We start from the raw sequence: 25,455 nt of genomic DNA on the forward strand, positions 1-25,455 counted from the left end.
CCCCACCCGCCCCCACGCGCCTAACCTCCCGTAGAACCCATCTATCAGGAACGAAAACAAACCGGCGAAGATTAACCAACCAAAAAAATCGCTGACCAAACTCCCGCACGTACGACCGAGGTATCGTGCCCTCGAGCGAGAAACAGTCGCCCGACTCTCTGCCCTCGTTCGCCCGCCGCCGCCCTTCGTCCCTTCGCCGCCGCCCTCCAAATCCCTTCGCCTCCGCCCGGCGCCGCCAGCCCCCGACCTCCTCCCCGGCTCCCGGCGTCGCCCGCCCCCCACATCTCCTCCCCCGCTGCCACCACCCCTCCCACACATTATTTTCTCCGGTTCTTTTGCCCGGCACCAATGGTCTTTTTCCGATACAGACGCACAACGTGCAATGCCCACCCTGTTCGATCTGGATCTCAGCAGCGATGGCGGCGTCTCCTCCCTCTAACCGCGGGTCAGGTCCCTCAACATCGCGGCATCGGAGGCGGACGCAAGGCCGGTGCTGGTGCCGGGGGGCAACAAGGCCCCGGCGGCTGCGCGGAAACCTTCTCCCAAGCCACTGCGGAAGGCGCCAGAGAAGCCTCCGGCCGCTGACCCGGCCAAAGAGGATGAGTTGCAGGGCGTGAAGAAGGACGCGGGGGCCGCCACTGCTGTTGGCGACGACGGCGCTAGGAAGGGGAACTCATCCCCATTGCCGCCGCCGAGGAAGCTGCAAGATGCGCCGGCGGTGAACCTCAACGCGTCCTGCTCCTCGGAGGCCTCCGTGGAGTCGCTCCGCGGCCGGGCCCCAGGCGGAAGGACGGAGAGGGGCTGGTCCCGGCCGACCGCGCCCAAGCGTGGGAAGGCTGCGTCTAAGGTGGTGGAGAAGCACGCCGATGTCACGGAGGTTGCCGCTCCGGTGACGCCGGAGGCCGTCCGAGGGAGGAGCCTGTGCGCCTGGGTGACTCCGACCACCGGTGAGTTCTTGCTTCCTGAATCCTGATGGATTGCTTATCTAATCATTTATGCAGTATGCTTGCAATTTGTGCTTGTTCAGAACTGTCAGCTACTTATAAACACTAGAATTTTCAGTGTCCAATCATGTGTTGAAATTTCTGTCATCTTATATATTTTAGCATGATTAGTCACTCACCTATTTCCTCTGATTTAGTTGGAGATGCTGCTGCTATTTGTTCAGATTGGGGGAGGCTAGAGAGGCTTGCTTGATGTTGTGTTTGCTACGTCAGAGAGCAGTGAGAACTGAGATTTGGGTGGGGTGGGGGTGGAGGTAGCAGGGAGAGGATGTTTACTCGATGGAAGATGACAGGGTATGTTGCTTGCTAATGCTACTATGTGTGTTATTGTGTTGTTTTGTAGTATTTCTGAACTGTTAGAGATATTGTCGCAGTGAGATTTTGTTCCCAATATGGATATATGGTCTTTTCCAGTGCATGGCAAAACTAACTAATGATTGGGTGGTAACCTCATGATTGGGTGGTGCATGCAGGGCACGCCTCCGAGCTAGCCGATGCCTACTGTATCCAGTGTTCTGCTGCATCCGGTGCCACCTCAAAGAACACCTTCTAGCTGGGCATTGAACGCCTCAGGGACGACGAGGTGCAGCAACTGGGGTGGAAGAAGTTAAACTACATGATGAAGAATTGAGTGAAGGGGTTAAGACGGTTGCGTTGTGCATGCGCTGCTTGCTTGCCGGTGAGTGTCACCATTGTGACTAGGTGTTCTTTGTTGCCTATGCCCTCTGTAGTTTAAGGTGTTTGTTCTTTTAGCAGCCCATAAAATACTGCAATGTAAACGATCGTCTTCTCTATGTCTACAGCATGCACTAGAAGTATAGAACTAATGGCAGTGTTTTGTCTATACAATATATTAGTATATCATACATGTTTTTGTTTCTAAGTGTATTATAAATTAGTATAGACTATCTATCATCCTTTCATTCAGTCTTTGCAAAGAAGTTTAGTTGCCTTCCGTATGGTTTTATCAACAGTTCTTTTGTGCAGTTGACACAATGGTATGCTGTTTGTGTATAGTTTTATCCACCATTTATAGGGAATACATATATTTCTTAGGTTCCCTTGCTGCAAATGTTAAAAAACTTAAATACAGTGAATGAATGTATTTTTAGATGGAAAACGCCATTTCCAGTAATAGGTGGACAACCTCAAAAGAATTGCTCGAGTAACATGTTTCCAAGTAGCAGACTGCATAATCTTTCAAATTATAGGCAATGCTATACAAGAAACACTGACCTAGGAGTTTTTTTTACGGTGCACTGATCTAGGAGTTAGTATAGTACTTTGTATTTCCTTCTGAGCCGATGCTTAAAAGCTACTCCCTCCGTCCCATAATGTAAGACGTTTTTTGACACTAGTGTCAAAAAACGTCTTACATTATGGGACGCAGGGAGTAATACACACCTGGGACTGGTTAGGACACTGTTACCAGATACGTTTTCAATTTCAGTCCATGGTGGAGATTTAGTGGAGCTGGAGAAAGTGAGCATGTAATGATATAATCAGTACAATGGCACAGAGCCAAATCAGAACTCATGAAAGTGGACATTTCTCAGTTATGATTGATCACAGTATGTTAGAAAACACTCCCTCCGTTCCTAAATATAAGTCTTTATAGAGATTCCACTATGAACCACATACGGATGTATATACATGCATTTTAGAATGTAGATTCACTTATTTTGCTCCGTATGTAGTCCATAGTGAAATCTCTACAAATACTTATATTTAGGAATGGAGGGAGTAGTAAAATGCAGCAATTTAGAACTAAGACGCACAATGAAACTAATTGAACATGATCGAGAACTAATGGTAGTGCTTTCCGCCGCGGCAACTTACTTTTGGTTTCACTCATGACAACATTTTCTCAAGATATTTAGGTTGCACGATTTGGCTTTTGGAGGCAATTTCATCTTATTCTTTAGTTATTTAGTCAAAATTATCACAAGACATGATCCTAATTGTTTCCAGATCTATATCTTTGTTCAATATGCCTTCGCTGAAATTCTGAACAAGCTAAGGTGCTAAGCTCGTGGTGTAATTCTTATGGTGGAGGGAATCATAATTGATATTGGGACAAAGTCCAGCCTGGCGGCTATGCACGTACAAGTATAACTACATCGTCTGCCTTCACTGAGTTCCAAAAGAAATTCGCCAAAATCAAATATCACGACACTCTATTTAGGCTAAACAGAAGTGCCTTCAGTTTACGAGATCTCAGAAATTTTGAGAATAGTAGCACATGATCTGCAATTGTGTCTTTGCAAGTTTTACTGATTTAGTGTTTTTTTTGTTGCAAGGTCCTAAAACAGTTTACCCTTTTGATCCCTAGATTTTCTTACTAATTGTAGATTGTTGAAATTTCTTGCAAATAAATAGACAATATGTTTGGGGTTTATCTGAGTGCCTAGCATGGTGCAACAGTTATATTTCTCATCAACGATGCTGAAAGAGCTATAACTTATATCGATCTCTGATTCAAATTCTTTTTTTCTAGGGAGGGCATTGCAACTATTCATGGTGAGCACCATATAAGTAATTTAGTCTATTAATTAGTTTCCACTAGAGAAGGGGAGCCTTGGCGCAGTGGTAAAGCTGCTGCCTTGTGACCATGAGGTCATGGGTTCAAGTCCTGGAAACAGCCTCTTGCAGAAATGTAGGGAAAGACTGCGTACAATAGACCCAAAGTGGTCGGACCCTTCCCCAGACCCTGCGCAAGCGGGAGCTACATGCACTGGGGCTGCCCTTTTAATTAGTTTCCACTAGAAAAAAGTTGTGGTCATGGCGTGCTATCTATCCCAAGTCCTCTTTCTGGCCACGGTAGCCAAATCATATAAGTTATTTCTGTATGATCTGACCTAAGCATTACTGTTGCAAGTAACCTTCCCTATCGAAATTAACTTCTCTATGATCTGACCTGTTGAGCTCATCACAAAGACCATAAAATTGGCTCTATCCCTGATGTCCGATAAAAAAGGGGAACTATAGCCTCAGATCGAAAAAGTTTCTTTTCTTTTGTGATTTTGCAGCGGGACTTGTGCAATTGGTAGATAGCATTTGCCTTCCGAAAATTTTCCTTGAGACCATGAGAGTCTGAAGAAAAAATGATTAATTATTAATGTTGTTATATTTTTGCAAGTTGAATGCTATTAAAAATTTCTTATTTCCCTTATCGGGAATGAATTGTGATTTATACTAGCTGTTAGACAAATATTGGAACACAGTGTGCATGATAGTTCTTTTTAGAATACGTAAAGAACTTTGTGTCCCGATGAACTCACAGAAAAAGAGATTTGAAATTATGTCCAAGCCTAAAGAAGGGCCACGTCTAAAATAGAACACCACACCTCTTTTTAAAATTACTGACGGGTTGATGTTGTTGCATGTCGTGGCGGGGACGGCCGTGTAGCAGCCGTATGCGCACTGCTTGTGCTGGGCGCCGATCTGGAGGCCCCTGATCGGAAGGGATGCCACTGGAGTTGCTGCCGGAGATGGTAGCGGTACACCCAGTGGCAAGGCACCATATGACAGACAATTGTGGTCTGCATTTTTTTAACCAAAATACTGAACATTCAAGCTGCAATAGTGGAGCTGCATGTGCTGCTATAGATTGGTCCTTGCAGCTTATGAAGGCATCAACTATTGGCGGCACAAAATTGTGGAGCTTAAGATTCCCCACCCTTATTTCTGAAGGAAAGCTAAAGTTCGGGGTGCTAATCTCCGAGGATTTTCTCAACGGTGAACATTTTTCTTTTGTTTCTCTTGTTCTAATCTATACCTCAAGATGCAATAGTTCTTATTGTACTGCTTGGATTGCTCTCTCATTGTAATCAATACTGTTAATTAATATATAATAATCATATATTTTCCATGCAGGAGGGTTTATTTAACACTAACAAGCCTTTCAAGTTTTTATATGGTAATATGGTGATAGGTTGGAATGTTTCATCACCCAGGAATGTGGATTACTATCGCAGGATATTTTTCCTCTTGATGGTGCTTCCACTGAATGTTATGCACCCTTGTACGACCATATATCTAAGTTTGCATGTTCATTCAGAAGATTATATTGACTATTCAATTCAGGGTTCAACCTTTGAATAACACAGTTCTGGCTCAGTAGTTTGAGATTCTATTGTGCACCTGGATCTTGATAGACATCTAGACCTATAGCTGCGTTTTATTTTTGTTATCCCTTTTGAAAACTTACACGCTAACTTGGTGGATTAAACCGGTGTTCTAATTAAATGATAAATGAGTATAAAGATTTTCTTTTTTTACTGTTATATGACAAAATGAATGAACATGTGATCGCTATCCAGATTAGTCAGGCCATCTTGCAAATAACTATGGGATACATTACTGATATTTTCTTAGGATGGCCAAATAGACATGCATTCTTTGCTAGGTTAAGTTTTGGTATTCTTTGTACTTATTTGCTCAATCTTTGTAGTGAAATATTGCAAGATGAGGAAATGGCTCAACTTCAGAGTTTCAGTTAAGTGCACAGTTAAAGAAAAATTGTAACAACTCGGATGCAACTCAGAGGTCAAATATCATGATGCAGAGTAGGCACTAAACCTAATGTATCTACTTGATTTTGTTGTTGCAGATTAAATGGTTATCTTATCTGTACACAACTTATTAGGCAGTATAGCAGTACCCGCACGTTTAGTAGTTGTTAGATAGTTTTTGTGCATAGTTGAACTGTGTATTGAGATGGGAAGCCAAGTTGAAAGGCTTGCGGATTCCATTTGTCAGACTGGTGGCATTCCTTAATTTCTGATCCCTGGTTATGATTTGATTCTTATTTATATTGTCCTATGGAAAGAGCATTAGGATAGGACAAGCAAACAAGCCTTTCAACATTCATGGTGTATATTTTGTTTCACCGAGCTGTGTTGCTTATGATTTTGAATTCGAACGGATCTGCTTCTGTTCACTAAAGAAATAAATGCATGGATAGAGAAGGTATGCTCTAAGCTGTTTTCCCTTAGTTTAAAGGAAGGATTAGTAGTACATGTAACTGTCTTTTCTTTTCTTGGTATTCAAACAAGAACAAATCACTGTTGATGTTTAAACTCTCTAGAATCTCATAAATTTTATTATTCCTCTTAAACTTCTGATACAAAATTGGAGTTGTAAATTATTTATTCTGGCACAACCAACTGCTTCTTCTTCTGCCTAGCTTGCTTTCGATGAAGTATTCCTGGTGACCTGGTCAATAGACTGCACTTGCCTATTCCAAGCACATACATGCCTAAGGATGTCCTGTAAGAAAAGCTTTAACGAAATCACTTTGGTTTGTAAATGTCCTTGAGGATTGAATTAATAGAAACTAGCAATTCTTCTGCCTAAACTGATTCCTGCAAATTTTCTTGCCGAACTACTACATGGTAATACTCCCTCCATTCCATATTCTAATGCACATAGTTTTTTGCCTAGATTCCGAAATGTAGTGCGCATAAGCTGCTTTGGACTAAAGTAGCCCTGGACTGTTCACAGGAACGCAGCAGCAGACACCCACGTGCTGTGACAGAGCGAGCAGCTGGAGGGCAATTCCTGTCCAAATGAGAATGTCAGCTCACGCATTGGTATAAATGCTACACACAAAGGCGCATTATAAAGTGGAACAGTGGGAGTACTAAATTCATATGTAATACTAAATTCCTACATGTCATAAATTAGATTTTTCGACAATAAGTACCTAAGTCTATGTTATGTTTAAGTTAAAAAACAATGTCGATGTGAGCCATACATACACCGATTAATAAAGCGGTTAGTACTTAAATTGACCATCATTTCCTATGTGCCTTAGAGGTAAGTTTTCATCTCCACCATTGACCCGCTTAAGGTGGCTATACTGAAGCAGACCCCATATAATTATGAATGGTTTATGAAGTTGAAGGATGAAACTTGAATGAACACAATGTTGAGGTTTGTAAAGTGAAGCCTAAGACAAGTTTGAGGGGGTAATATGCACTTCTCTCTAACTATATTACCAGAGGACAATGAGGGCAAGACAGTGACAGCGATGAGTTTCTCCTGGTTCTGTTTTGTTGTAGGTGAAGTTCTTAATTATAATTATCAATGCGTTTGTTTTTCCTAAGGATGCAGTGACATGCAAGGTGAGGCAAATTGAAGCAAAACAACAGGACGGTCGGAAGTGTGCCATTTTTTCTATATAGGTTAGTGATTTTATCCTTTTTGTATTTTTACATTGCTAGGTACAGTAGTTTATATGAAATGATTTGTTAGGGCAGGGGGTGGTTCTTCAATCTTCAGGGAATCAAGCGGTAGCACCGGATGCTGACATGCATGAAAGGTAGGAGTGATGGAGTATATGTATTTGTAGCAATTCACCATCGTCCATAAATAAATCATCTTTGCCCCGCTTCCTCTGTCCATCCGTCAACTCAAATTGCTTTGGTTCACAAGTTCGTTTCATCGTACATCTAGGTACACTAGAACAGAGAGACTACTTTCCTTGAATGGCTCATGCGAGTAAACTGACAGTAGTGTTCATCCAAGATGCAGTTGTATATGTATCTTCATAGAGATGTAGATGCATAGGTAGTTCAATAGTGCACATGTTCATCGACAGGGATGTAGATGTAGTATACAACCGAGGTTACATTGACAAATTAGTCCATTATGCTCCCAGGAAAAATAAAATATGGTATATTGTTTCACTCTATTATATTGTAAATATGAAAAAACAATTGTCTCTGTTGCAACGCATGACGAATGTGAGGTGGGGTCTTACAGCGGGAAATCGAGAGCGAAGGGGAGAGTCCAATAGGAAAAGTGAAGGGTGCGTCATGGGGTGGAGTGGAGTTTTTCTATTGGGTTGGAATGACAACTTTGTTTGATAGTTGCCTGGGATAGACAGTAACATCTCATCATGCAACATGGTAAGTAAGGTCTTTTGTCCATTGTTTGTCATGGTTTATTGTTGTTTCTAATAGCTACCACTTGTAGATTTATCTTCCATGTGAATCCATCGGTCGATACATCTTGTACGTTATCCACAAAGGCACGTCGATTATCTATTCTGGACCCTATTCATACAACACAACCGTTGGAGATGGAAAATCCGAGGCACTTAGTGAAATCAAAAGGTTTTGTGAGAGAATTCAAAGAAGCACTCAAAATAAAGCTACCAGGATAGCATTCTGATATATCAAAATGGCAACGTTTATTCTCTATGGTATTCCAACGAGCGTAGATGGGTAATTAATTCATAATACAAACATTTATTTTTCTTATCATCATATTTAATATAATAATAATTTTTCCATTCTATGCTCTTATGGAATGGTAAAGACTTGGCGAAGCCGGTTTGCACAGCGAGTATTTTCCGTTACACATGTGCTTAGACCTTCCACGTGAAACATATACTTTTGCAGGATGGGTATGAGTTGAGGAAGCAACTTTTTATTATACTTTCTCAAACATCATGCAAATGAAGCTAAAGACAACTTTCATATATTGTGCGAGAATCTCTTAAGCGCATCAAGTAGATCTCAATAGTTTGTAATAGATTTTGAGTTGGATCATCACTTTATATATATTCATTGTTAGATTGCCATTTTGTTATCAGTTTATATTACAAGTGAAGTGGACTTCAATTATTATGCAATTGTGACCGTGTTATATTATCCTAGCTGTGAAATTTAGCATGCATTATCTTTATATAACTTCAGCAAAATATTTCAGAAGCCCGTGGCAACCAGGTTTTTATGTCAACCCACCATATTTTCTAGCCAGTTGGGGAACTGAGTGCGGTAGCGGAGCTATGGGAGTGGTGGACATGCAATGAGGGAAGGACAAAGAATAGAGGATTAGGAAGGATGGATGGAGGTGTCGGAGCTGAGAGAAAAGAGGGAAATACCGAAGGGAGCTGGCATGGAAAGAAAGCGAAGTTGTGCCCCAAGGTTAGAGTGTGATCGTGCTATAAATGTTACCTTTTATCAATGCCCGTGTTCACTCTCGAAGGCTCCACACAACCATTGTGAAGGAAGATGGCAAACTCATTGAGGACAATCATTGTGGTGATTTCTAAGCTCAATTTCTGGTGGAGTAGTTTCGTGACAAATTAAGAGGACAACCCATGAGTAACTCATAAATTTATAAAATCACCTTGTTTTTTCATGCATATTCATGTTACCTACAAACGTTAGATGTGATTGATTTAGGGAAGAAACAATGGAAGAGATGGTGGTTTTGCAATGTAAAATATATGTCTGAATCAAGTATTGTTTATTTAATCATCTATTTCATTTTTTTCAAAATAATTGTTGGTTTGATTTATTTACAAGCATTTGCTCTTAGCAACGCACGGGCACCTCCAATCAGCAAAATATTTCAGAAGTCCATGGCAACGCACGGGCATTATACTAGTCAGAATAAGATCCTAAGAGGTGTTATCATGACACCCCTTTACATCATTCTGCATATATTGTGCCTATGCAAAATATAGTGTTTTTAACTTGGATGCACAGGTTGCTCCAGATACATTCTCTTGCATGTGCACCACTGCCGCAATATTCGGATCCGACACCGCAATATTTTGCATAGGCACAATATCGAACATGTGCCATCGAGGCAGATCCGTTGAAGTTTGTGATTACCCTGCGCACTGTCCAGACTGGCTCTGAGCAGCGCCAACTCGCGCGAAAACCGGCTGTTCCGGAGGGTTAACGTTGACCTCTATACTCGATACTTCTCACTGCTGTTCCACGCTGTCACGCTGATTTGAAGTTCATGGGTTACCACCACTATCCATTCTCTCGCACGATACCCACCGCGCGCTCGTGCAGGCCGGCCGTCTTCCGATCACAGATTACTCTCGTATTTGGCGGGGCGCCCGATTTCAGAGAGAGGGAGCGAGGAGAGAGGATGAGGGCGCCTGCGCGCGCTCTCCTCGTCGTCTTCGCCGCCACCTGCCTCTCCGTCTCCATCGCCACCGACACCATCGACCAGGCCGCGTCCATCACCGGCAACCAGACGCTGGTCTCGGCCGGTGGAATCTTCAGGCTCGGCTTCTACAACCCGCCCGGCAGCTCCGATGCCAGAGCCTACCTCGGCATTTGGTACGCGGCCATCCCGGTACAGACCGTCGTGTGGGTCGCCAACCGCCAGAGCCCGGTCGTCAGCTCCCCCGGCGTCCTCAAGCTCTCCCCAGACGGCCGCCTGGTCATCGTTGACGGCCGGAACGCCACCGTCTGGTCCTCCCCGGCGCCCACCAGAAACGTAACCGCCAAGACCACCGCTCAGCTCCTCGACGACGGCAACTTCGTCCTGAGCTCTGACGGGAGCGGCTCGCCACAGAGCGTGGCGTGGCAGAGCTTCGACTACCCGACGGACACGATGCTCCCCGGCATGAAGCTCGGGGTGGACCTCAGGAGCGGCATCGCCAGAAACATCACGTCGTGTAGAAGCCCGACCGACCCCTCGCCGGGGAGCTACACGTTCAAGCTGGTCATGGGCGGGCTGCCCGAGTTCTTCCTCTTCCGCGGCCCGGAGAGGATCTACGCGAGCGGGCCGTGGAACGGCGTGGTGCTCACCGGCGTGCAGAACCTCAACGCCGAGGGCTACACGTTCAAGGTCGTGTCCAACGCCGAGGAGACGTACTACGCCTACTACGTCAGCGACCCGTCGGCGCTGTCGCGGCTGATCCTGGACGGCGCGACGGGGCAGCTGCAGAGCTACGTGTGGGGCAACGGCGCGTGGAGCAGCTACTGGTACCACCCCAGCGACCCGTGCGACAGCTACTACAAGTGCGGGGCGTTCGGTTTCGGCGTGTGCGAGGTCGGCCAGCCCCCCAGGTGCAGCTGCCTGCCGGGGTTCAAGCCGCGGTCGCCGGAGCAGTGGGAGCAGAGGGGCTGGTCCGGCGGCTGCACCAGGAGCGCCAACCTGAGCTGTGGGGCTGGAGACGGTTTCTGGCCGGTGAACCGGATGAAGCTGCCGGAGGCGACGGAAGCGACGGTGCGCCCCGACATGACCCTGGCCGAGTGCAGGCAGCTGTGCCTGGGTAACTGCAGCTGCACGGCGTACGCCGCCGCCAACATCAGCGGGGGAGTCAGCCACGGGTGCGTCGTTTGGGGCGTGGATCTGCTTGACATGAGGCAGTACCCGGTGGTCGTGCAGGATGTGTACATCCGGCTCGCACGTTTCGAGATCGACGCCTTGAAAGCCGCAGGTTAGGACTTCCACAGATTTATTAAAGCTTTTCTTCAGTTATATTCTGCAGTTTAACATTAGTAGCAAATCACATTATGAGCAGTTTTCTGTTACTCTCTCCGTTCCAAAAAAAGTGTCGTGGTTTTAGTTCAAATATTTTTGGACCGAGGGAGTAACCTTGTTGAATGTTCATGATTATATTGCTGCAATGTTATCTTAAAAGACCGCTTTCATTTCATACCATTTGGATTCTATATGCACCAGCCAATTCAACTAGACGCCTGAACTGATGAGAGCATTTTTTTTTTTGAAAGGCAGATATATAACTGTAAATTTTATGCAATAGAATGAACTGGTGAGAACATTGATAACACAAGAGGAGAAGCAATTGAAGATTATATTGTGAATTCATTTGCCGCAGCATACATGTCAAATATAAGCAGATTTGCATGGGCCCAGTAGCCCTCAGCCATTCGTTGGGTATAAATTTGCAAATAGCAATTGATTCTTCTACTGGTAGGATGTCTGTATCACATATTCACAATCGCTGGATTAGGCGCAGTGCAGTCCACAACATCAAACAAAGATCAAACGTGCAACACGAACTAGCTTCAAAGTGGCGAACACTAATAATTATAAAAAGCATGCGTATGATAGCTTCAAAGTGGCGAACACTAAAATAGTTAATAACTACTCAATGCGAACAAGCATAATGCTGCGGTGTTAGACAGGCTTACCTCATGTTCACCGCTGTTTTATTTCAGCTAACAGTCAACGTCCGAAAAGGAACGTGGCGATCCCCGTCGTCGCCACTATTTTCGGCGTGCTTCTCATGGTGGCGGTTGCCTGCTGCTATTTCTTGAGAACCAAGGCGATCACAAAGCGTCAGACCGGAATGCCACCAAGTACAAGGGGCGACGTGTTTCCCCTAGGGGTCAGGAAACATTCAGCGCTGAGCACAGCACAGGATCGACAGCTCAATGAGAGCAGGATGAGCAGCGAAAAAGATCTTGAACTTCCGTTATTCGATCTAGAAGTGATTCTAGCTGCAACAGACAACTTCTCTGCGGATAGTAAGATAGGACAAGGTGGATTTGGCCCTGTTTATATGGTAGGATAAGAATCAAGCAACGGTAGAACATCTTTCTTTTTTTACTGATGTAGTAGATTTTAACATACCTGCAAACTGATGAACAGGCAAAACTTGAAGATGGACAAGAAGTAGCAGTAAAAAGGTTATCCAAGAAATCAGTACAGGGGGTTGTGGAGTTCAAGAACGAGGTAAAACTGATAGCAAAGCTTCAACACAGGAACCTCGTGAGGCTGCTAGGCTGCTGTATCGACGACCAAGAGAGAATGCTAGTGTACGAGTTCATGCACAACAACAGCCTAGACACGTTCATATTTGGTCGGTTCATTTGTTTATTTTACGGAAACAACTTCTAACTACTTCGGCTGGCATTGCATCTACGATGTATTTACATCAATTGAAATGTTGTGCAGATGAAGGAAAGCGCAAGCTACTAGGATGGAAGAACCGATTTGAGATCATTCTGGGGATTGCACGGGGTTTGCTATATCTCCATGAGGATTCAAGGGTCAGAATAATCCATAGGGATTTAAAGGCAAGCAATGTGTTACTAGACAAGAACATGATTCCCAAAATCTCAGACTTTGGTATTGCAAGAATGTTTGGAGGTGATCAGACAACTGCATATACCACAAAGGTCATCGGGACATAGTGAGTATTTATCTTGTCACCAATATGTACATATATTCCAAAAATGAGCTTTCACGCTGACTAGTGAAATTGTGGTCTTCAGCGGCTACATGTCTCCAGAATATGCAATGGATGGCGTGTTCTCTATGAAATCCGATATCTATAGCTTCGGTGTACTGGTGCTAGAGATTGTCACTGGCAAGAAGAATCGTGGATTTTATGATGATGAGCTTGATCTGAGCCTCCTTGGTTATGTAAGTACCAACATGATTAATTGTCAAAGTTAATGATCTTTGATCGCTTGTTACTTTATGTTACTAATGTACAACTATGTTGATCCTTTTTAGTCGTGGAAGTTGTGGAAAGAAGGTCGGACTGCGGATTTACTAGATGAAGCAATGGCCGGCTCGATTGACTACAGTGTGGTGCTCAGATGCATACAGGTTGCTCTCCTATGTGTTGAAGTGCATCCTAAGAACAGGCCATTGATGTCTTCCGTTGTCATGATGTTGAGCAGTGAGAATGCAACATTGCCAGAGCCAAATGAGCCTGGGGTAAATATTGGGAGGAGCACGGACACGGATTATTCTCAAACCCACACTGGAACCATTTTTACAGGGGATGCAATGAATGATAGGTAGTTTGGAGTAGAAATTCTTTTCACTTTCTTGCTATAGTGGAGTAGTTTGGCGAAGGCAATTTTATTTCAATACTCGCCACGATCTCTTGTAAACTATATTTATTACATGCATAAAGAAGAACTTGTAAGGGCATATACAATGGTTGATAAGATAGTTTTATCTTAAGTTTTGCATGTAATTTAGAGATGACAAAGAAAAATATCTACAATGGGTCATCTCTTAGCTTATCTTTAATAAAGCTATCAGGGCAAAAAAGAACACAAGCTTGTAATCGATCCTTGCACTTTTGATGGGTACCCGAGGCAGGCAGCTGACCCTTGCGCCACCGCCGGCCTCTGCTGGGCCGGCGACGTCGCCGGCGTCGGGAAGCTTGTCTGGCTCAAGATTCTCATGCCTGAGATTGGACGTTGGCTCCTCCGACGAGGAGGATGCGCCGACTGTTGGCGTGCAGCTGGCCCTTGAGGTGCTTGGGGAGGATGTTGGAGGCGGGGAGTGTAACACGGTGTCTCGCCGGAAGAAGAAAACTGAGGCGGAGCTGGTCCAGGAGTTCTGGGACGATGCGGGATTCCCGACGCCGGCATCTCGTTTCTGGGAACACCGGTCACCGTCGTCGCCAGGGTCGGGTGTGCCATCTTGCATGGAGCAGGAGAGGATCGCCGATGCGGAGGGCTCGGAGCTGGTTGGTTCGGCGTCGCTGTCGAGATCGGCGGCCCCGGTGCTCTCCGGCCGGAAACCTGTGTCCCCACCATCCGGGCTGAGAGTCGCCCGACATCTACGATTGGGGCCTTGGCGTGGACCCCTGCCGCCGCGCCGGGCGACGCCCCCGCCGGTGCTGGGACAGTTCATTGACGCGGCCAGGAAGAACCCCTCCGCAGCAAGCCGGCAATGCCCGCCGGCATCGGATGCATCGCCGAGATCTGACGTCGTTCGGGCGCCGGGTCCGGTGGCGAGGTCGCAGGGAATTCAAACTCAACTATCCTCGGGCTTTGGGCCCATGCATGCACAAAAGGACGCAGGCCAAGATGTATTTTCTTGGGCCTTTCTAAGGACGCGCATGAAGGCAATCTGGGCAGGTTTTGGTAACCATCAGGCCGCGATTGCAGCAGTTCCTTTCACCGCTTCGTCCTCGTCCTCATATCCTGACGCAGATCCTTCGATCACCGCCAAGCCTCTGCACACCTCACGGACGCCGTCTCCAACTCCAGCATCACCTCCCTGCGCCGGGGTCGCCCGCTCCTACGCGGCGGTCGCCGCGACGTTTGAGCGCCCCATGGCGGGCGTTCCTCCGACAGCACCTGGTGTCGCTGCCACGGGAGGGCCAAACCCTCGCCCACCACCAGCCATTGGGCCGACTCCCGCTCCTTCACGTCCTCCGGCGCAGGCGCCGGGCTACTCCGGTCCACCACATCAGCAGCATGGACTGGCGGCGGTCTACAACTATGCTCCATCAATGCAGCAGCCCCCTGTTTACGTCCAGGGAGGGCAGTACGTCTCGCCGTATGGTACAGTCGTTGCAGGAGGGCAACATCCCATGTACGGGGTTCCGTCGACCGGGGTGTCCGCCCCTCCGCAATTCCATCCAGGTGGGGCGATGCCTCAGCCGGCTCAAAAACGCAAAAAAAAAGAAGCCACAGCAGCAGCAGTTTGCGGGTGGAGCTTTGCAACCCGGTATTCAAACTCCAAAACACGTGCCGGTTCAGCAACAATTTCAGCAGCAGCACATGCAGTCATATCAGCATGGGCAATATCAGCATCCTCAGATGCCAAACGGGCCTGCTATTGTTGATACCCCACCATTGGCGGCTCCAGTGTCTGATGTGCAGGTCGATACGGCGCCCAAGTCCAAGGCTAAGAAGGGGGTTCGTTGCTGGAAATGTGCGGTTAATACGCATGCAGCGAAGGATTGCACCGTGCAACATTACTGCTATATTTGTGACAAAATCGCTCATCCAACGTTGCAGTGTCCTGTTCTCAAACTCCCTAGGCCCAGTGCTTTTGTTTCGGGAGTTGGTACTGAGGAGACATACTTTGTCCAGTTGCCTGATTCCGTGGTGAAAGATCATTTAGCACCGACACAGTCTCCGATAGCCCGAGTTCAGGTTACTGGTTTGATGGTACCGGCTAGTGTTGTCGAGAGCCAGATTGCTAGGAGATGTCTGGTACATGATCAATGGAAGTGGGAGGCTATTCAACACGGGTCTGATGGTTACCTTGTTAGCTTTCCGTCTTTCGAGGACTTGGACATGATGGATGGTATTCAGATGAACATCCCATCTGTTAATGCTCAGATGACCGTTACCGCATGGAGGTCTCAGGAGGTCCCACATAAGCTCGAGCTTCAGTAGATTTGGCTTCATGTCGAGGGGGTTCCCCATACGGTTCGTCATTTTTGGGGCTTATGGGATGTTGGTACTTTGATGGGCAAGACATTGGATGTCGATCTTCTTAGCCTGCGTCGTCGTGGTGTTGTACGTATTCTCGTGGCTATGACCAACTCTCAGATATTGTCAAAGGAGAACGACAATGCTGGTCCTTTTGCTGCAACAGATGTGGTGGTTAAGCTCAAGGGCTACACTTTCTCGTTCAGAAGGGAGCCGTCGGGTTACATTCCGGACCCTGATTTTGTCCCGTTCGTTTGGAGACGCAAGGGTGATGATGCTGATGATGATAGTGCCGCCAAGGAAAAGGACAATGAGATGGACACATCGGAATACACCGGGAACCCATTCAACCATCCGTCGTCCAGTTCTGCTCCGGCGAATAACACTAATGTGACTCAAGTTCAACAACGGGAGCTACCGACTGTTGGCTCTGGTGGTGCGACGGGAGGTGGTCCTGTGTTGTTGGTAGTCACTTCGTTTAACTCTGCGCTGCAGATGCCGAGAGGTATGGAGCTTGCCGCGGATCTTAGAGTCAATTCCACGTTACCTGGATGTCTCGAAAGATCCCCTCTGGTTCACCGACAGGAGTTTTCCTCGCCTTCTACACTGCAGGTTGTGGTTGCATCGCAGCCGTCGTCGCATTCTCGGCCTGCATCGTCGTAGTCCGCTGCCCTCCTGTCGGAGCAAGTCACCGGCGGCTCGGCGGGGTGCCCGTACTCTTTTGTGGTACACCTACAACCAGCTGCTAAGGTGGCGTCGCAGCCGCCGTCGTCGACGCGGACGGCAGCGTCTAAGCCAGCTGTTCCCGAACCGGTGCAGGCTGCCGATGGTACAGCGCATGCGGGGTGCCGGCATCCTGTGGCTATGGTTGAGGCCAATTGGCATGCATCTCATGTGGAGATACCCATGCATGCACGTACTGGGGAAGTGGAGCTACCCATGTATGCATGTAGTGAACCTGGACGTGAAGGGCTACCCCCAAGTGTGCAGCCGTGCATAGCTGCACCCGCAGCTTCCCTTCGGTCTCTGTCCGCGCCAGACGAGTCCGTGGCCGCTCCTCAGTCTCAGGCGGAGCCGGACGTGTCTGCCTTACCCATGCACGCTCCTCCAGTCAGGCCATCTTCGGAAGTGCCGCCGTGTGTTACGGCGGCCGAGACTGCCAGGGAGGTGGTTGCTACTACACCCACATTCCCCCTCCAACGGCGGTACTTGCGCGACACCCTTCACCAAGAATGACACCTACACGCCGAAGTGGCCGTCATGCGGTGGCCGACGATGGAAGGATGGACACTGACGAGGACTCTTTGGTCAAGGCTATGCGGCGTAAAGCGGTGCAGAACCTCGACAACCAAGGTACTTTGTCATCACTCAAATCATTTTTATCTTTTTCCAATACATCCATCGTTTCCAAGTTGAATAATGTGGGTGTTAGTCTAGGAAATAATGAGAATGATATTTCTGTTTCGACAAATGCTTTGAAACATTTGGAATATGACCGATTGAAGGTTACTCCACGAGTTTCTAGCAAATCTTTTATCTCACATCTAGATGAGGAGGAGCTGCATGCCACATCAGATGGTCAGCTACTCGCTCATGTAGTAGGGGAGATTTCGGACGTGGGCTTGGAGGAACCCGGGCTTAGCTCATTGCTTGAGCTTACAGCTTCCGGTCGTAAATCCAAGTCGGACCGTTTGAAAAAATGTCGTAAATCCTCTAAGAGGGCGAAATTTTCTAAATCTCCTATTGTTTTCTCATGAATGGCATGTTTTTTAATAGCAGAGGTCTTGGTGACTTGGCTAAACATCTATTCATTGCGGAATGTAATAGGGAACACAATTTAGACTTTTTGGCTTTATCTGAAACGGGGAGACATGATTTCTCAGTAAGTCTTCTTAACCGTCTTTCTGGCGGGATAGGCTATACTTGGATTTCTCGGCCACCTCGAGGTCGTTCTGGGGGCATTTTACTTGGCGTAAACACGGGGACTATGGATGTGTTGGCTAGTTCGGATGGTGAGTTCCACATTAAACTCCATATCCGGAACAAAGCCGACAACTTCACATGGACCCTTGTCGCTGTGTATGGAGCAGCCCAGGATGGGTTCAAGGCTGATTTTCTCCGTGAATTGGTTAATCTGGCGAAGGAGAATCCCTACCCCATTCTTATCGGTGGGGATTTTAATTTGCTACGATTTCCAAATGAGAAAAGCCGAGGTAGGTTTGATAATCATTGGCCTTTCCTCTTCAACGCTGTGATAGACAGTCTAGATTTGCGAGAGGTTTCCATGATTGGAAGACAGTTCACTTGGGCGAACAGTCTTCCAGAACCGACATATGAGAAACTAGATCACGTATTAATGGATACCGTTTGGGAATCCAGATTCCCTATGGTTTCTATACACGCTCTACCTCGCATAGAGGCTATCTCATACCACGCACCCATCCTTTTAACTACTGGATTGCCACGACCGTAGCACAGAAACCGGTCGGGATGGATTCCATGACATGGTCAAGAAGGTGTGGGATAAACCGGTTGCCGGGCTTACCCCAATACACAAATGGAACAACAAAATTCGTGCATTACGTAAGTTCCTTAGTGGTTGGGCTAGGCACACTGCGGGTATCCTCAAAAAGGAGAAGCTTCGTCTTTCGTCTATCATTGATGAATTAGAAGCCTTGGCAGAGGTTAGACCTCTATCTGAGCATGAAATCGAGATCAAGAGTCATTCGAATGCACAGATAGCTAGCATGCTGCGTGAGGAGGAACTCAAATGGTACCAACATAGTAACTCTCAATTTATCCTGAAAGGTGATTCGAATACTGGATTTTTTCCATGGAGTTGCCAATGGCAGACACCGGAAGAAAATTATTCATTCCCTACAACAGGATGAGGGCATGATTGAGGGACATGAGCAACTTAAATCTTATATCACTAATTATTATAAAAATTTGTTCGGAGCCCCAGAGGAAGGTAACTTCTCAATGGATGAGCCCCGAACGAATGAAATCCCCCAGGTCTCTGATGAGGAAAACGACCTTCTAACAGCCCCATACTCCGAGGAGGAAGTTAGAAAGGCGGTTTTCCTAATGGAGCACAACAAAGCCCCGGGTCTAGATGGTTTTCCAGCTGAGTTCTACCAGAACTTCTGGGAAGTCATCAAGTCGGTTCTCCTACTTTTGTTTAGCGACCTACATGCTGGCCATCTGGAATTGTTTCGCTTAAACTTCGGTGAGATTATTTTATTACCTAAGGTTAATGAGGCTGAAAGGATACAACAATATAGACCTATTTGCCTCCTTAATGTTAGTTTTAAAATATTCACGAAGGTTGCGACTATTAGGCTAAATTCGGTTGCTGAACATGTGATTCGTCCATCACAGACTGCTTTTATGCAAGGAAGAAACATCCTAGATGGAGTTGTTATCCTTCATGAAACAGTCCATGAATTACATCGGAAAAAGTTGAATGGGGTGGTACTCAAAATAGACTTTGAAAAAGCGTATGACAAAGTCAAATGGCCATTTCTTCAACAGACTCTCAGAATGAAAGGATTTTCTGCAGAGTGGTGTGCTATGGTCCATAGCTTCGTTTCTGGAGGTAGTGTTGCCATTAAGGTCAATGATGACATTGGACACTATTTCCAAACAAAGAAGGGATTGCGACAAGGTGACTCGGTATCACCCATGCTATTCAATATAGTGGCGGATATGCTATCGGTCATGATTGAGCGTGCCAAGGTTGATGGCCAAATTGATGGAGTAGTAAGTCATCTAGTTCATGGTGGTCTCTCTATACTTCAATATGCCGACGATACGATTCTCTTCATGGATCATGACCTCGAGAAAGCGAGAAATCTGAAATTAATTTTATCAGCATTCGAGCAACTCTCAGGTCTAAAGATCAACTTTCATAAAAGTGGATTATTTTGTTTTGGCGAGGCTCAAGACGAGGCCCACCTGTACGCTAAACTGTTCGGATGTGGGTTGGGCCAGTTTCCGATCACATATTTGGGGATACCGATACATTATCAAAGACTCACAAATGCTGAATGGAAACATGTCGAGGAGAGGCTGCAAAAAAGACTTAGCAGTTGGAAAGGCAAATTGTTGTCTCTATGTGGAAGATTGGTCCTCATAAACTCAGTACTAAGTAATATGGTACTATATATGATTTCCTTCTTCCAGTTGCCAAAAGGAGTTTTACATAGATTGGATTATTTCCGATCAAGATTCTTTGGCAAGGAGATAGCGAGCGAAAGAAATATCGACTAGCTAAATGGAGTGTGGTTTGTCATCCCAAAGACCAAGGCGGGTTGGGCATTCATGACCTTGAGGTTAAGAATAGGGCCCTCCTTGGCAAATGGTTGTTTAAATTACTGACCGAAAATGGTGTATGGCAAACCCTCCGGAGGAGGAGATATGTGGGCTCCAAGGCGGTATCCCAAGTATACTGGAAGCCTAGGGATTCTCACTTTTGGGCGCGTCTAATGGCTACGAAGAAATATTTCTTCTCCTATGGATCCTTCTCAATTAAGGACAGCTCGGAAATTAGATTCTGGGAGGACAAGTGGCTAGGAAATGCCACACTCCGGGAACAATATCCGGCTCTATACAACATTGTGCGTCACAAGGGTGATACTATTGCCACTGTAATGGAATCATTTCCGCCAAATGTGACGTTCAGAAGAGATTTAATTGGACCTAGACTCCAATCGTGGTACATCCTGCTTCAACGGTTGTCCACGGTGCAATTGTCACATGGGTCTGATGTATTTCAATGGAACCTACATGAGAATGGAAAATTCTCAGTGGAGTCTATGTATAGAGCGTTAATCCAGTCTGATGTGCCAGTTGATAGTAATAAGAAGATCTGGAAGATGAAGATACCTCTTAAAAATAAAATATTTGCATGGTATCTTCGTCGCAGAGTTATTCTTACTAAAGATAACCTTATCAAGAGGAATTGGCATGGAAGTCCGCAATGTGTTTTTTGTCATCATGATGAGACAATAAAACATTTATTCTTCCAATGCAAATTGGCTCGGTCTATATGGTCAGTCATCCAGATAGCTTCTGGCTTGTATCCTCCTTGTAGTGTTGCCAATGTATTTGGCAACTAGTTACATGAGATTGTCACAGGTTTAGAACTCTTCTTAGGGTGGGAGCGCTAGCCGTTATTTGGTCGCTTTGGCTATGTAGAAATGATAAGGTTTTTAACGATAAAAGTACTTCTCTAATGCAGGTTATCTACAGATGTACTGGGACTCTTCGTTTATGGTCCTTTCTACAACGCATGGAGAATCGAGACCTATTTACGCAGGTGTGTACACGATTGGAGGATACGGCGAGGGATACTTTTATCCAACATGGGTGGCAACATGATCATAGGATTGGCCCACCTCCGCTTTAGGCGTTATACAGACTCTATCTTTGTATTCCACCTATCTAGTTTTCGTTCTTGCAGAGGACTTTGTGTGGCTGTGTGCATCTTAGTTATGCAGAGGCTGGGTGTAATGCTTAAACCTTTTAAGTAATAAAGCGTCCCTTTTTGAAAAACTAGTCATTCCTAAAAATGTGGTAAGACATATTGTGCTAAGAGATCATCTCTTGTCTTATCTTAAATAAGAGAAGAAAAACCTTCTCTTATGAATTCTCTCTCCTCTACATCATCATTTATCCTATGTGGCACTCCTAAGATAGCACCATTGTACATGCCCTAAGTATTGCACAATCAAAAGCTACTCCCTTCGATCCAACTTGACGCTGCTTTAGTACAACTACTAAGGGCATGTACAATGGTTGATAAGATAGTCTTATCTTAAGTTTTGCATGTAATTTAGAGATGACAAAAAAATATGTCTACAATGGGTCATCTCTTAGCCTTATCTTCAATAACTAGTTATTCCTAAAAATGTGGTGAGACAAATTATGCTAAGAGATCATCTCTTGTCTTCTCTTAAATAAGAGAAGGCAAGCCTTTTCTTATGATTCTCTCTCCTCCACCTCATTATTTATCCTACGTGGCATTTCTAAGATAGAACCATTGTACATGCCCTAAAGCAACATGAATTAATATGGATCAGAAAGAGTAGTAAATTAAATACAAGAAACCTGTGTGGTCAGGGCATTTCTAACCGATCCCCTAAAACTTAGTGGAGTAAAGGCTTAGTGGAGCATATATAACAGAGTAAATTTTTGGCCGGACCTAGCCGATCCCCTAAATATAACGGAGTAAATTTTTGTTTTTCTAAACTTTGCAATTCTAGTATAAATTGCAACTACATATTAGCACACATATAGAAACTAAACATAAATTTGAATGTTCAACCAAATTATGAATATAGTTTACAAACCAAATTCAAAGTTTACAAGCCAAATTATTCAAATTTAAACACGCCGAATGGTTCAAATGTAGCAAATAGCATTTCAAAGAACAACTAGGACTCGCTTAGACGTTGCCAATGATGCTCAACAAGATCTTGTTGGAGCCGAGTATGAACTTGATGGTCCTCCAACGCCATCTCCCTCAACCTATTCATTTACAATCCAAACGGCTCGGTTCAAAGAGAAACAAACAAAAAAACTCACCTAGTCAATTCTTTGAACACTTGGGGTGCGGTGGTGGTGCACAAGCCGGTCGGCGTGGTTTAGACCGAACCGGCGAGCGGCAGGTGATCAAGAGCGGTGCGCAAACAAGGTGAGATGCGGCGGCTGCTAAAAAAGAAGAAACTCGAAATAAATTAGACGAATCAACAATGGCGATGGCGACGACGTTTCACCTTGATTCCGGCGACGGCGACGGAGGCCGAACGGACTGGCCAACAGGAAGAACGACGGTGGAGGGCAAGGGATGGAACGAGGTAGTGGTGGGGCTAGCGGGAGACGCGCCGGTGAAGATGCAGCGGCGGGGCAGACGCGAGAGAGAGGGCACAGTGTTTTACTCGGCTGCCAGCCGATGGAGTAAAAATAGGGAAACTTTTAGGGCCGGAGTACTATGTAAGTTTGCTGGTAAGATGTTCCTGTCATCAACCAACAAGCTATCATATGGCTACTTCAAGGAGTTGTATTTAGGTCATTCCATAGGAGGTGATAAACTAAATATGATTATTCTCTATTTCACCCGGTAGCAACGGAGCTTGTGCAATGGTTATTCTAGTTGACAGGTTTATCAACATTTTTTGATGAATACCACCCAACCAATTTTTAAAGAAACACTTATTGGCGGTGCTAAATTGTACTCCCTCCGTTTTTGAAAGAGTGTACAAGTTAAACTTTTTTATGTTTAACCGTATTTATACAATAATAGACCAACATTTATGCCATCAAATTAGTAGCATTAGATTCATGATAAAATATATTTTTGTCATATACCTATTTGGTTTCACAAGCATTGACATATTTTTGCACAAACTTGATCAAACTTTATCCGAGACACGACTCATATTACTTACTCCCTCCGCACTTAAAAAGAATGTACTTCCAACTTTATTGGAGGGTCAAACTATCTTAAAGTTTGATCGAGTTTGTGCGAAAATATGTCAATGCTTGTGAAACCAAATAGGTATATGACGAAAATATATTTTATCATGAATCTAATGCTACTAATTTGATGGCATAAATGTTGGTCTATTATTATATAAATACGGTCAAACATAAAAAAGTTTAACTTGTACACTCTTTCAAAAACGGAGGGAGTACAATTTAGCACCACCAATAAGTATTTCTTTGAAAATTGGTTGGGTGATATTCATCAAAAAATATTGATAAACTTGTCAACTAGAATAACCCTTGCACAAGCTCCGTTGCTACCGGGTGAAATAGAGAATAATCACATTTAGTTTCTCACCTCCTATTGAATGACCTAAATACAACTCCTTGAAGTAGCCATATGATAGCTTGTTGGTTGATGACAGGAACATCTTACCAGCAAAACCTCCACTAGAATGAATCAGGCATGTGAGTTAGATTAATTGACAACAATTTAGAAACCAAATGGATCCACTTAGTTCATGTGTCACCTAGTAAAGCACTACAAAATTGGATGTTCAAGGGACTAGCCACAAGAACAGAAGCCACTGAATCCGTATTCAGAGCACGATATTATATGACGTCGAGTACTGTAGAGCTAATAGAGTGTCACCCAACCAAGTATCTTTCCAAAAACTCGTTAATTGGCTTCACCAACCTTAAAGGAACCTCTCATAACAAAGGATGACTTGATCTTCATCAAACTTCTCCAAAAAACATCGATTCGGCATTTTTAGCGTCTAATTGGGATAAATATTGGAGGTTAGGTATTTGTCCAACAACTCTTGACAAACATCTTCCTTGTTAAGTAGCTTATACAACAATTTATTGAGTAAGCACTTATTTTTTTTATGATCTGGTTCTTGATGCCTAGCCCGTCTTGATTCTTAGGCCTACATAAAATGTCCCATTTAGAAAGTTTGTACTTCCACTTCTGCTCCTCGCATTGCCAAAAGAACCTAAACCGAGAAAAATCTAGCATTTTCAACAACCCTTTAGGTATCTCAAAAAAGGACAACATGAACAATGGCAGACAATTAAGGACAACATTAATGAGGGCAAGTCATCCACCGTAAGACCAAAGCTCACCCTTCCAATTGCTGAGTTTCTTTTCAAAGCGGTCTTCAGTAATCTTTCATTCCGTGTTAGTTAGCTTATGGTGATGAATAGGAGCCCTGAGGTATTCACATACAAACGGTTGCCTATGCTGACTCTCCTCCTCTTTGTCCTTGCCAAAACAGAAGAGCTCGCTTTTGTGGAAATTAATTTTAAGACCCAGAAGTTGTTCAAAAAGACACAATATAAACTTCATATCAATTGTCATTTGAAGGTCATGTTCCATAAAAATGGCAGTGTCATCTGCGTACTGGAGGATAGACGCGCTTCCATCCACCAGATGCGGGATAAGGCCCCCAACTTGACCATCCTCCTTGGCCCTCCCTACGAGATTAGCCAACATACCGGCCACAATGTTAAATAGGATTAGTGACATGGGGTCCCCTTGCCTCAATCCCTTCAGGGTTTGGAAATAATGATCGATGTCATCGTTGATCTTAACCCCAATAAGTTTATCATGACCTATATTACAACTATTGGAGACCACCTTATGTGGAATTTATGCAGGACGTCCGCTTGCATCCCTAGTGCAGAGCAACTTCAACCATATATAACTACATCTTGGATTCTGATCGTCTACCGCCATCCTCTGACTAGGCATTGTGCTGACTTCCTAAGGGCATGAACATTGGTTCAGTCGGCTGCCATCTGTAGCACACATCCATGTCACCAGTAGACATACGTGTAGACAACACGCACAGTAGTGTGACAGTTTGACTAGTTGTAACTCTCCAACAGCATGTAAATCCTGGTAACTGAGATGAGATCCATGCATGCAGCCCACGATAAGCGACAAATTTGGTACAGCGGGACGGACAACGTATGTAGGCGGTGATTTTATGGGAATCGATCGTCGTTAATTCTATGTGGTTGGTGTTATA

The 25,455-nt window shown here is 45.1% G+C and overlaps 1 protein-coding gene and 1 long non-coding RNA gene across 2 annotated transcripts; both read left to right on the forward strand.

Annotated features, from left to right (window-relative positions):
* The first annotated feature begins 355 nt into the window (after positions 1 to 355).
* LOC119272167 lies at positions 356 to 5,142 on the forward strand. Its single transcript, XR_005134704.1, has 5 exons — positions 356 to 947; positions 1,142 to 1,298; positions 1,478 to 1,683; positions 4,414 to 4,742; positions 4,881 to 5,142. It is a non-coding gene; the product is annotated as an uncharacterized LOC119272167 (long non-coding RNA).
* A 4,675-nt stretch (positions 5,143 to 9,817) lies between these two features.
* LOC119269228 (receptor-like serine/threonine-protein kinase SD1-8) lies at positions 9,818 to 13,745 on the forward strand. Its single transcript, XM_037551020.1, has 6 exons — positions 9,818 to 11,208; positions 11,954 to 12,300; positions 12,387 to 12,597; positions 12,693 to 12,930; positions 13,013 to 13,163; positions 13,257 to 13,745. The coding sequence occupies exons 1-6, from the start codon at positions 9,906 to 9,908 to the stop codon at positions 13,548 to 13,550; spliced, it is 2,544 nt and encodes an 847-aa protein (XP_037406917.1). The 5' UTR covers positions 9,818 to 9,905; the 3' UTR covers positions 13,551 to 13,745.
* Positions 13,746 to 25,455: the final 11,710 nt, after the last annotated feature.

The sequence above is a fragment of the Triticum dicoccoides genome, chromosome 3A (assembly GCF_002162155.2).
Source record: "Triticum dicoccoides isolate Atlit2015 ecotype Zavitan chromosome 3A, WEW_v2.0, whole genome shotgun sequence".
Taxonomy (NCBI): Eukaryota; Viridiplantae; Streptophyta; class Magnoliopsida; order Poales; family Poaceae; genus Triticum; species Triticum dicoccoides.

Bases quoted from the DNA above. Each gene is read 5' to 3' on its own strand.
- LOC119269228 (XM_037551020.1), top strand. From the start codon at position 9,906: ATGAGGGCGCCTGCGCGCGCTCTCCTCGTCGTCTTCGCCGCCACCTGC. The intron at 12,598-12,692 runs GTCGGTTCATTT...AATGTTGTGCAG, and splicing joins CCTAGACACGTTCATATTTG to ATGAAGGAAAGCGCAAGCTA. The intron at 12,931-13,012 runs GTGAGTATTTAT...TGTGGTCTTCAG, and splicing joins ACAAAGGTCATCGGGACATA to CGGCTACATGTCTCCAGAAT.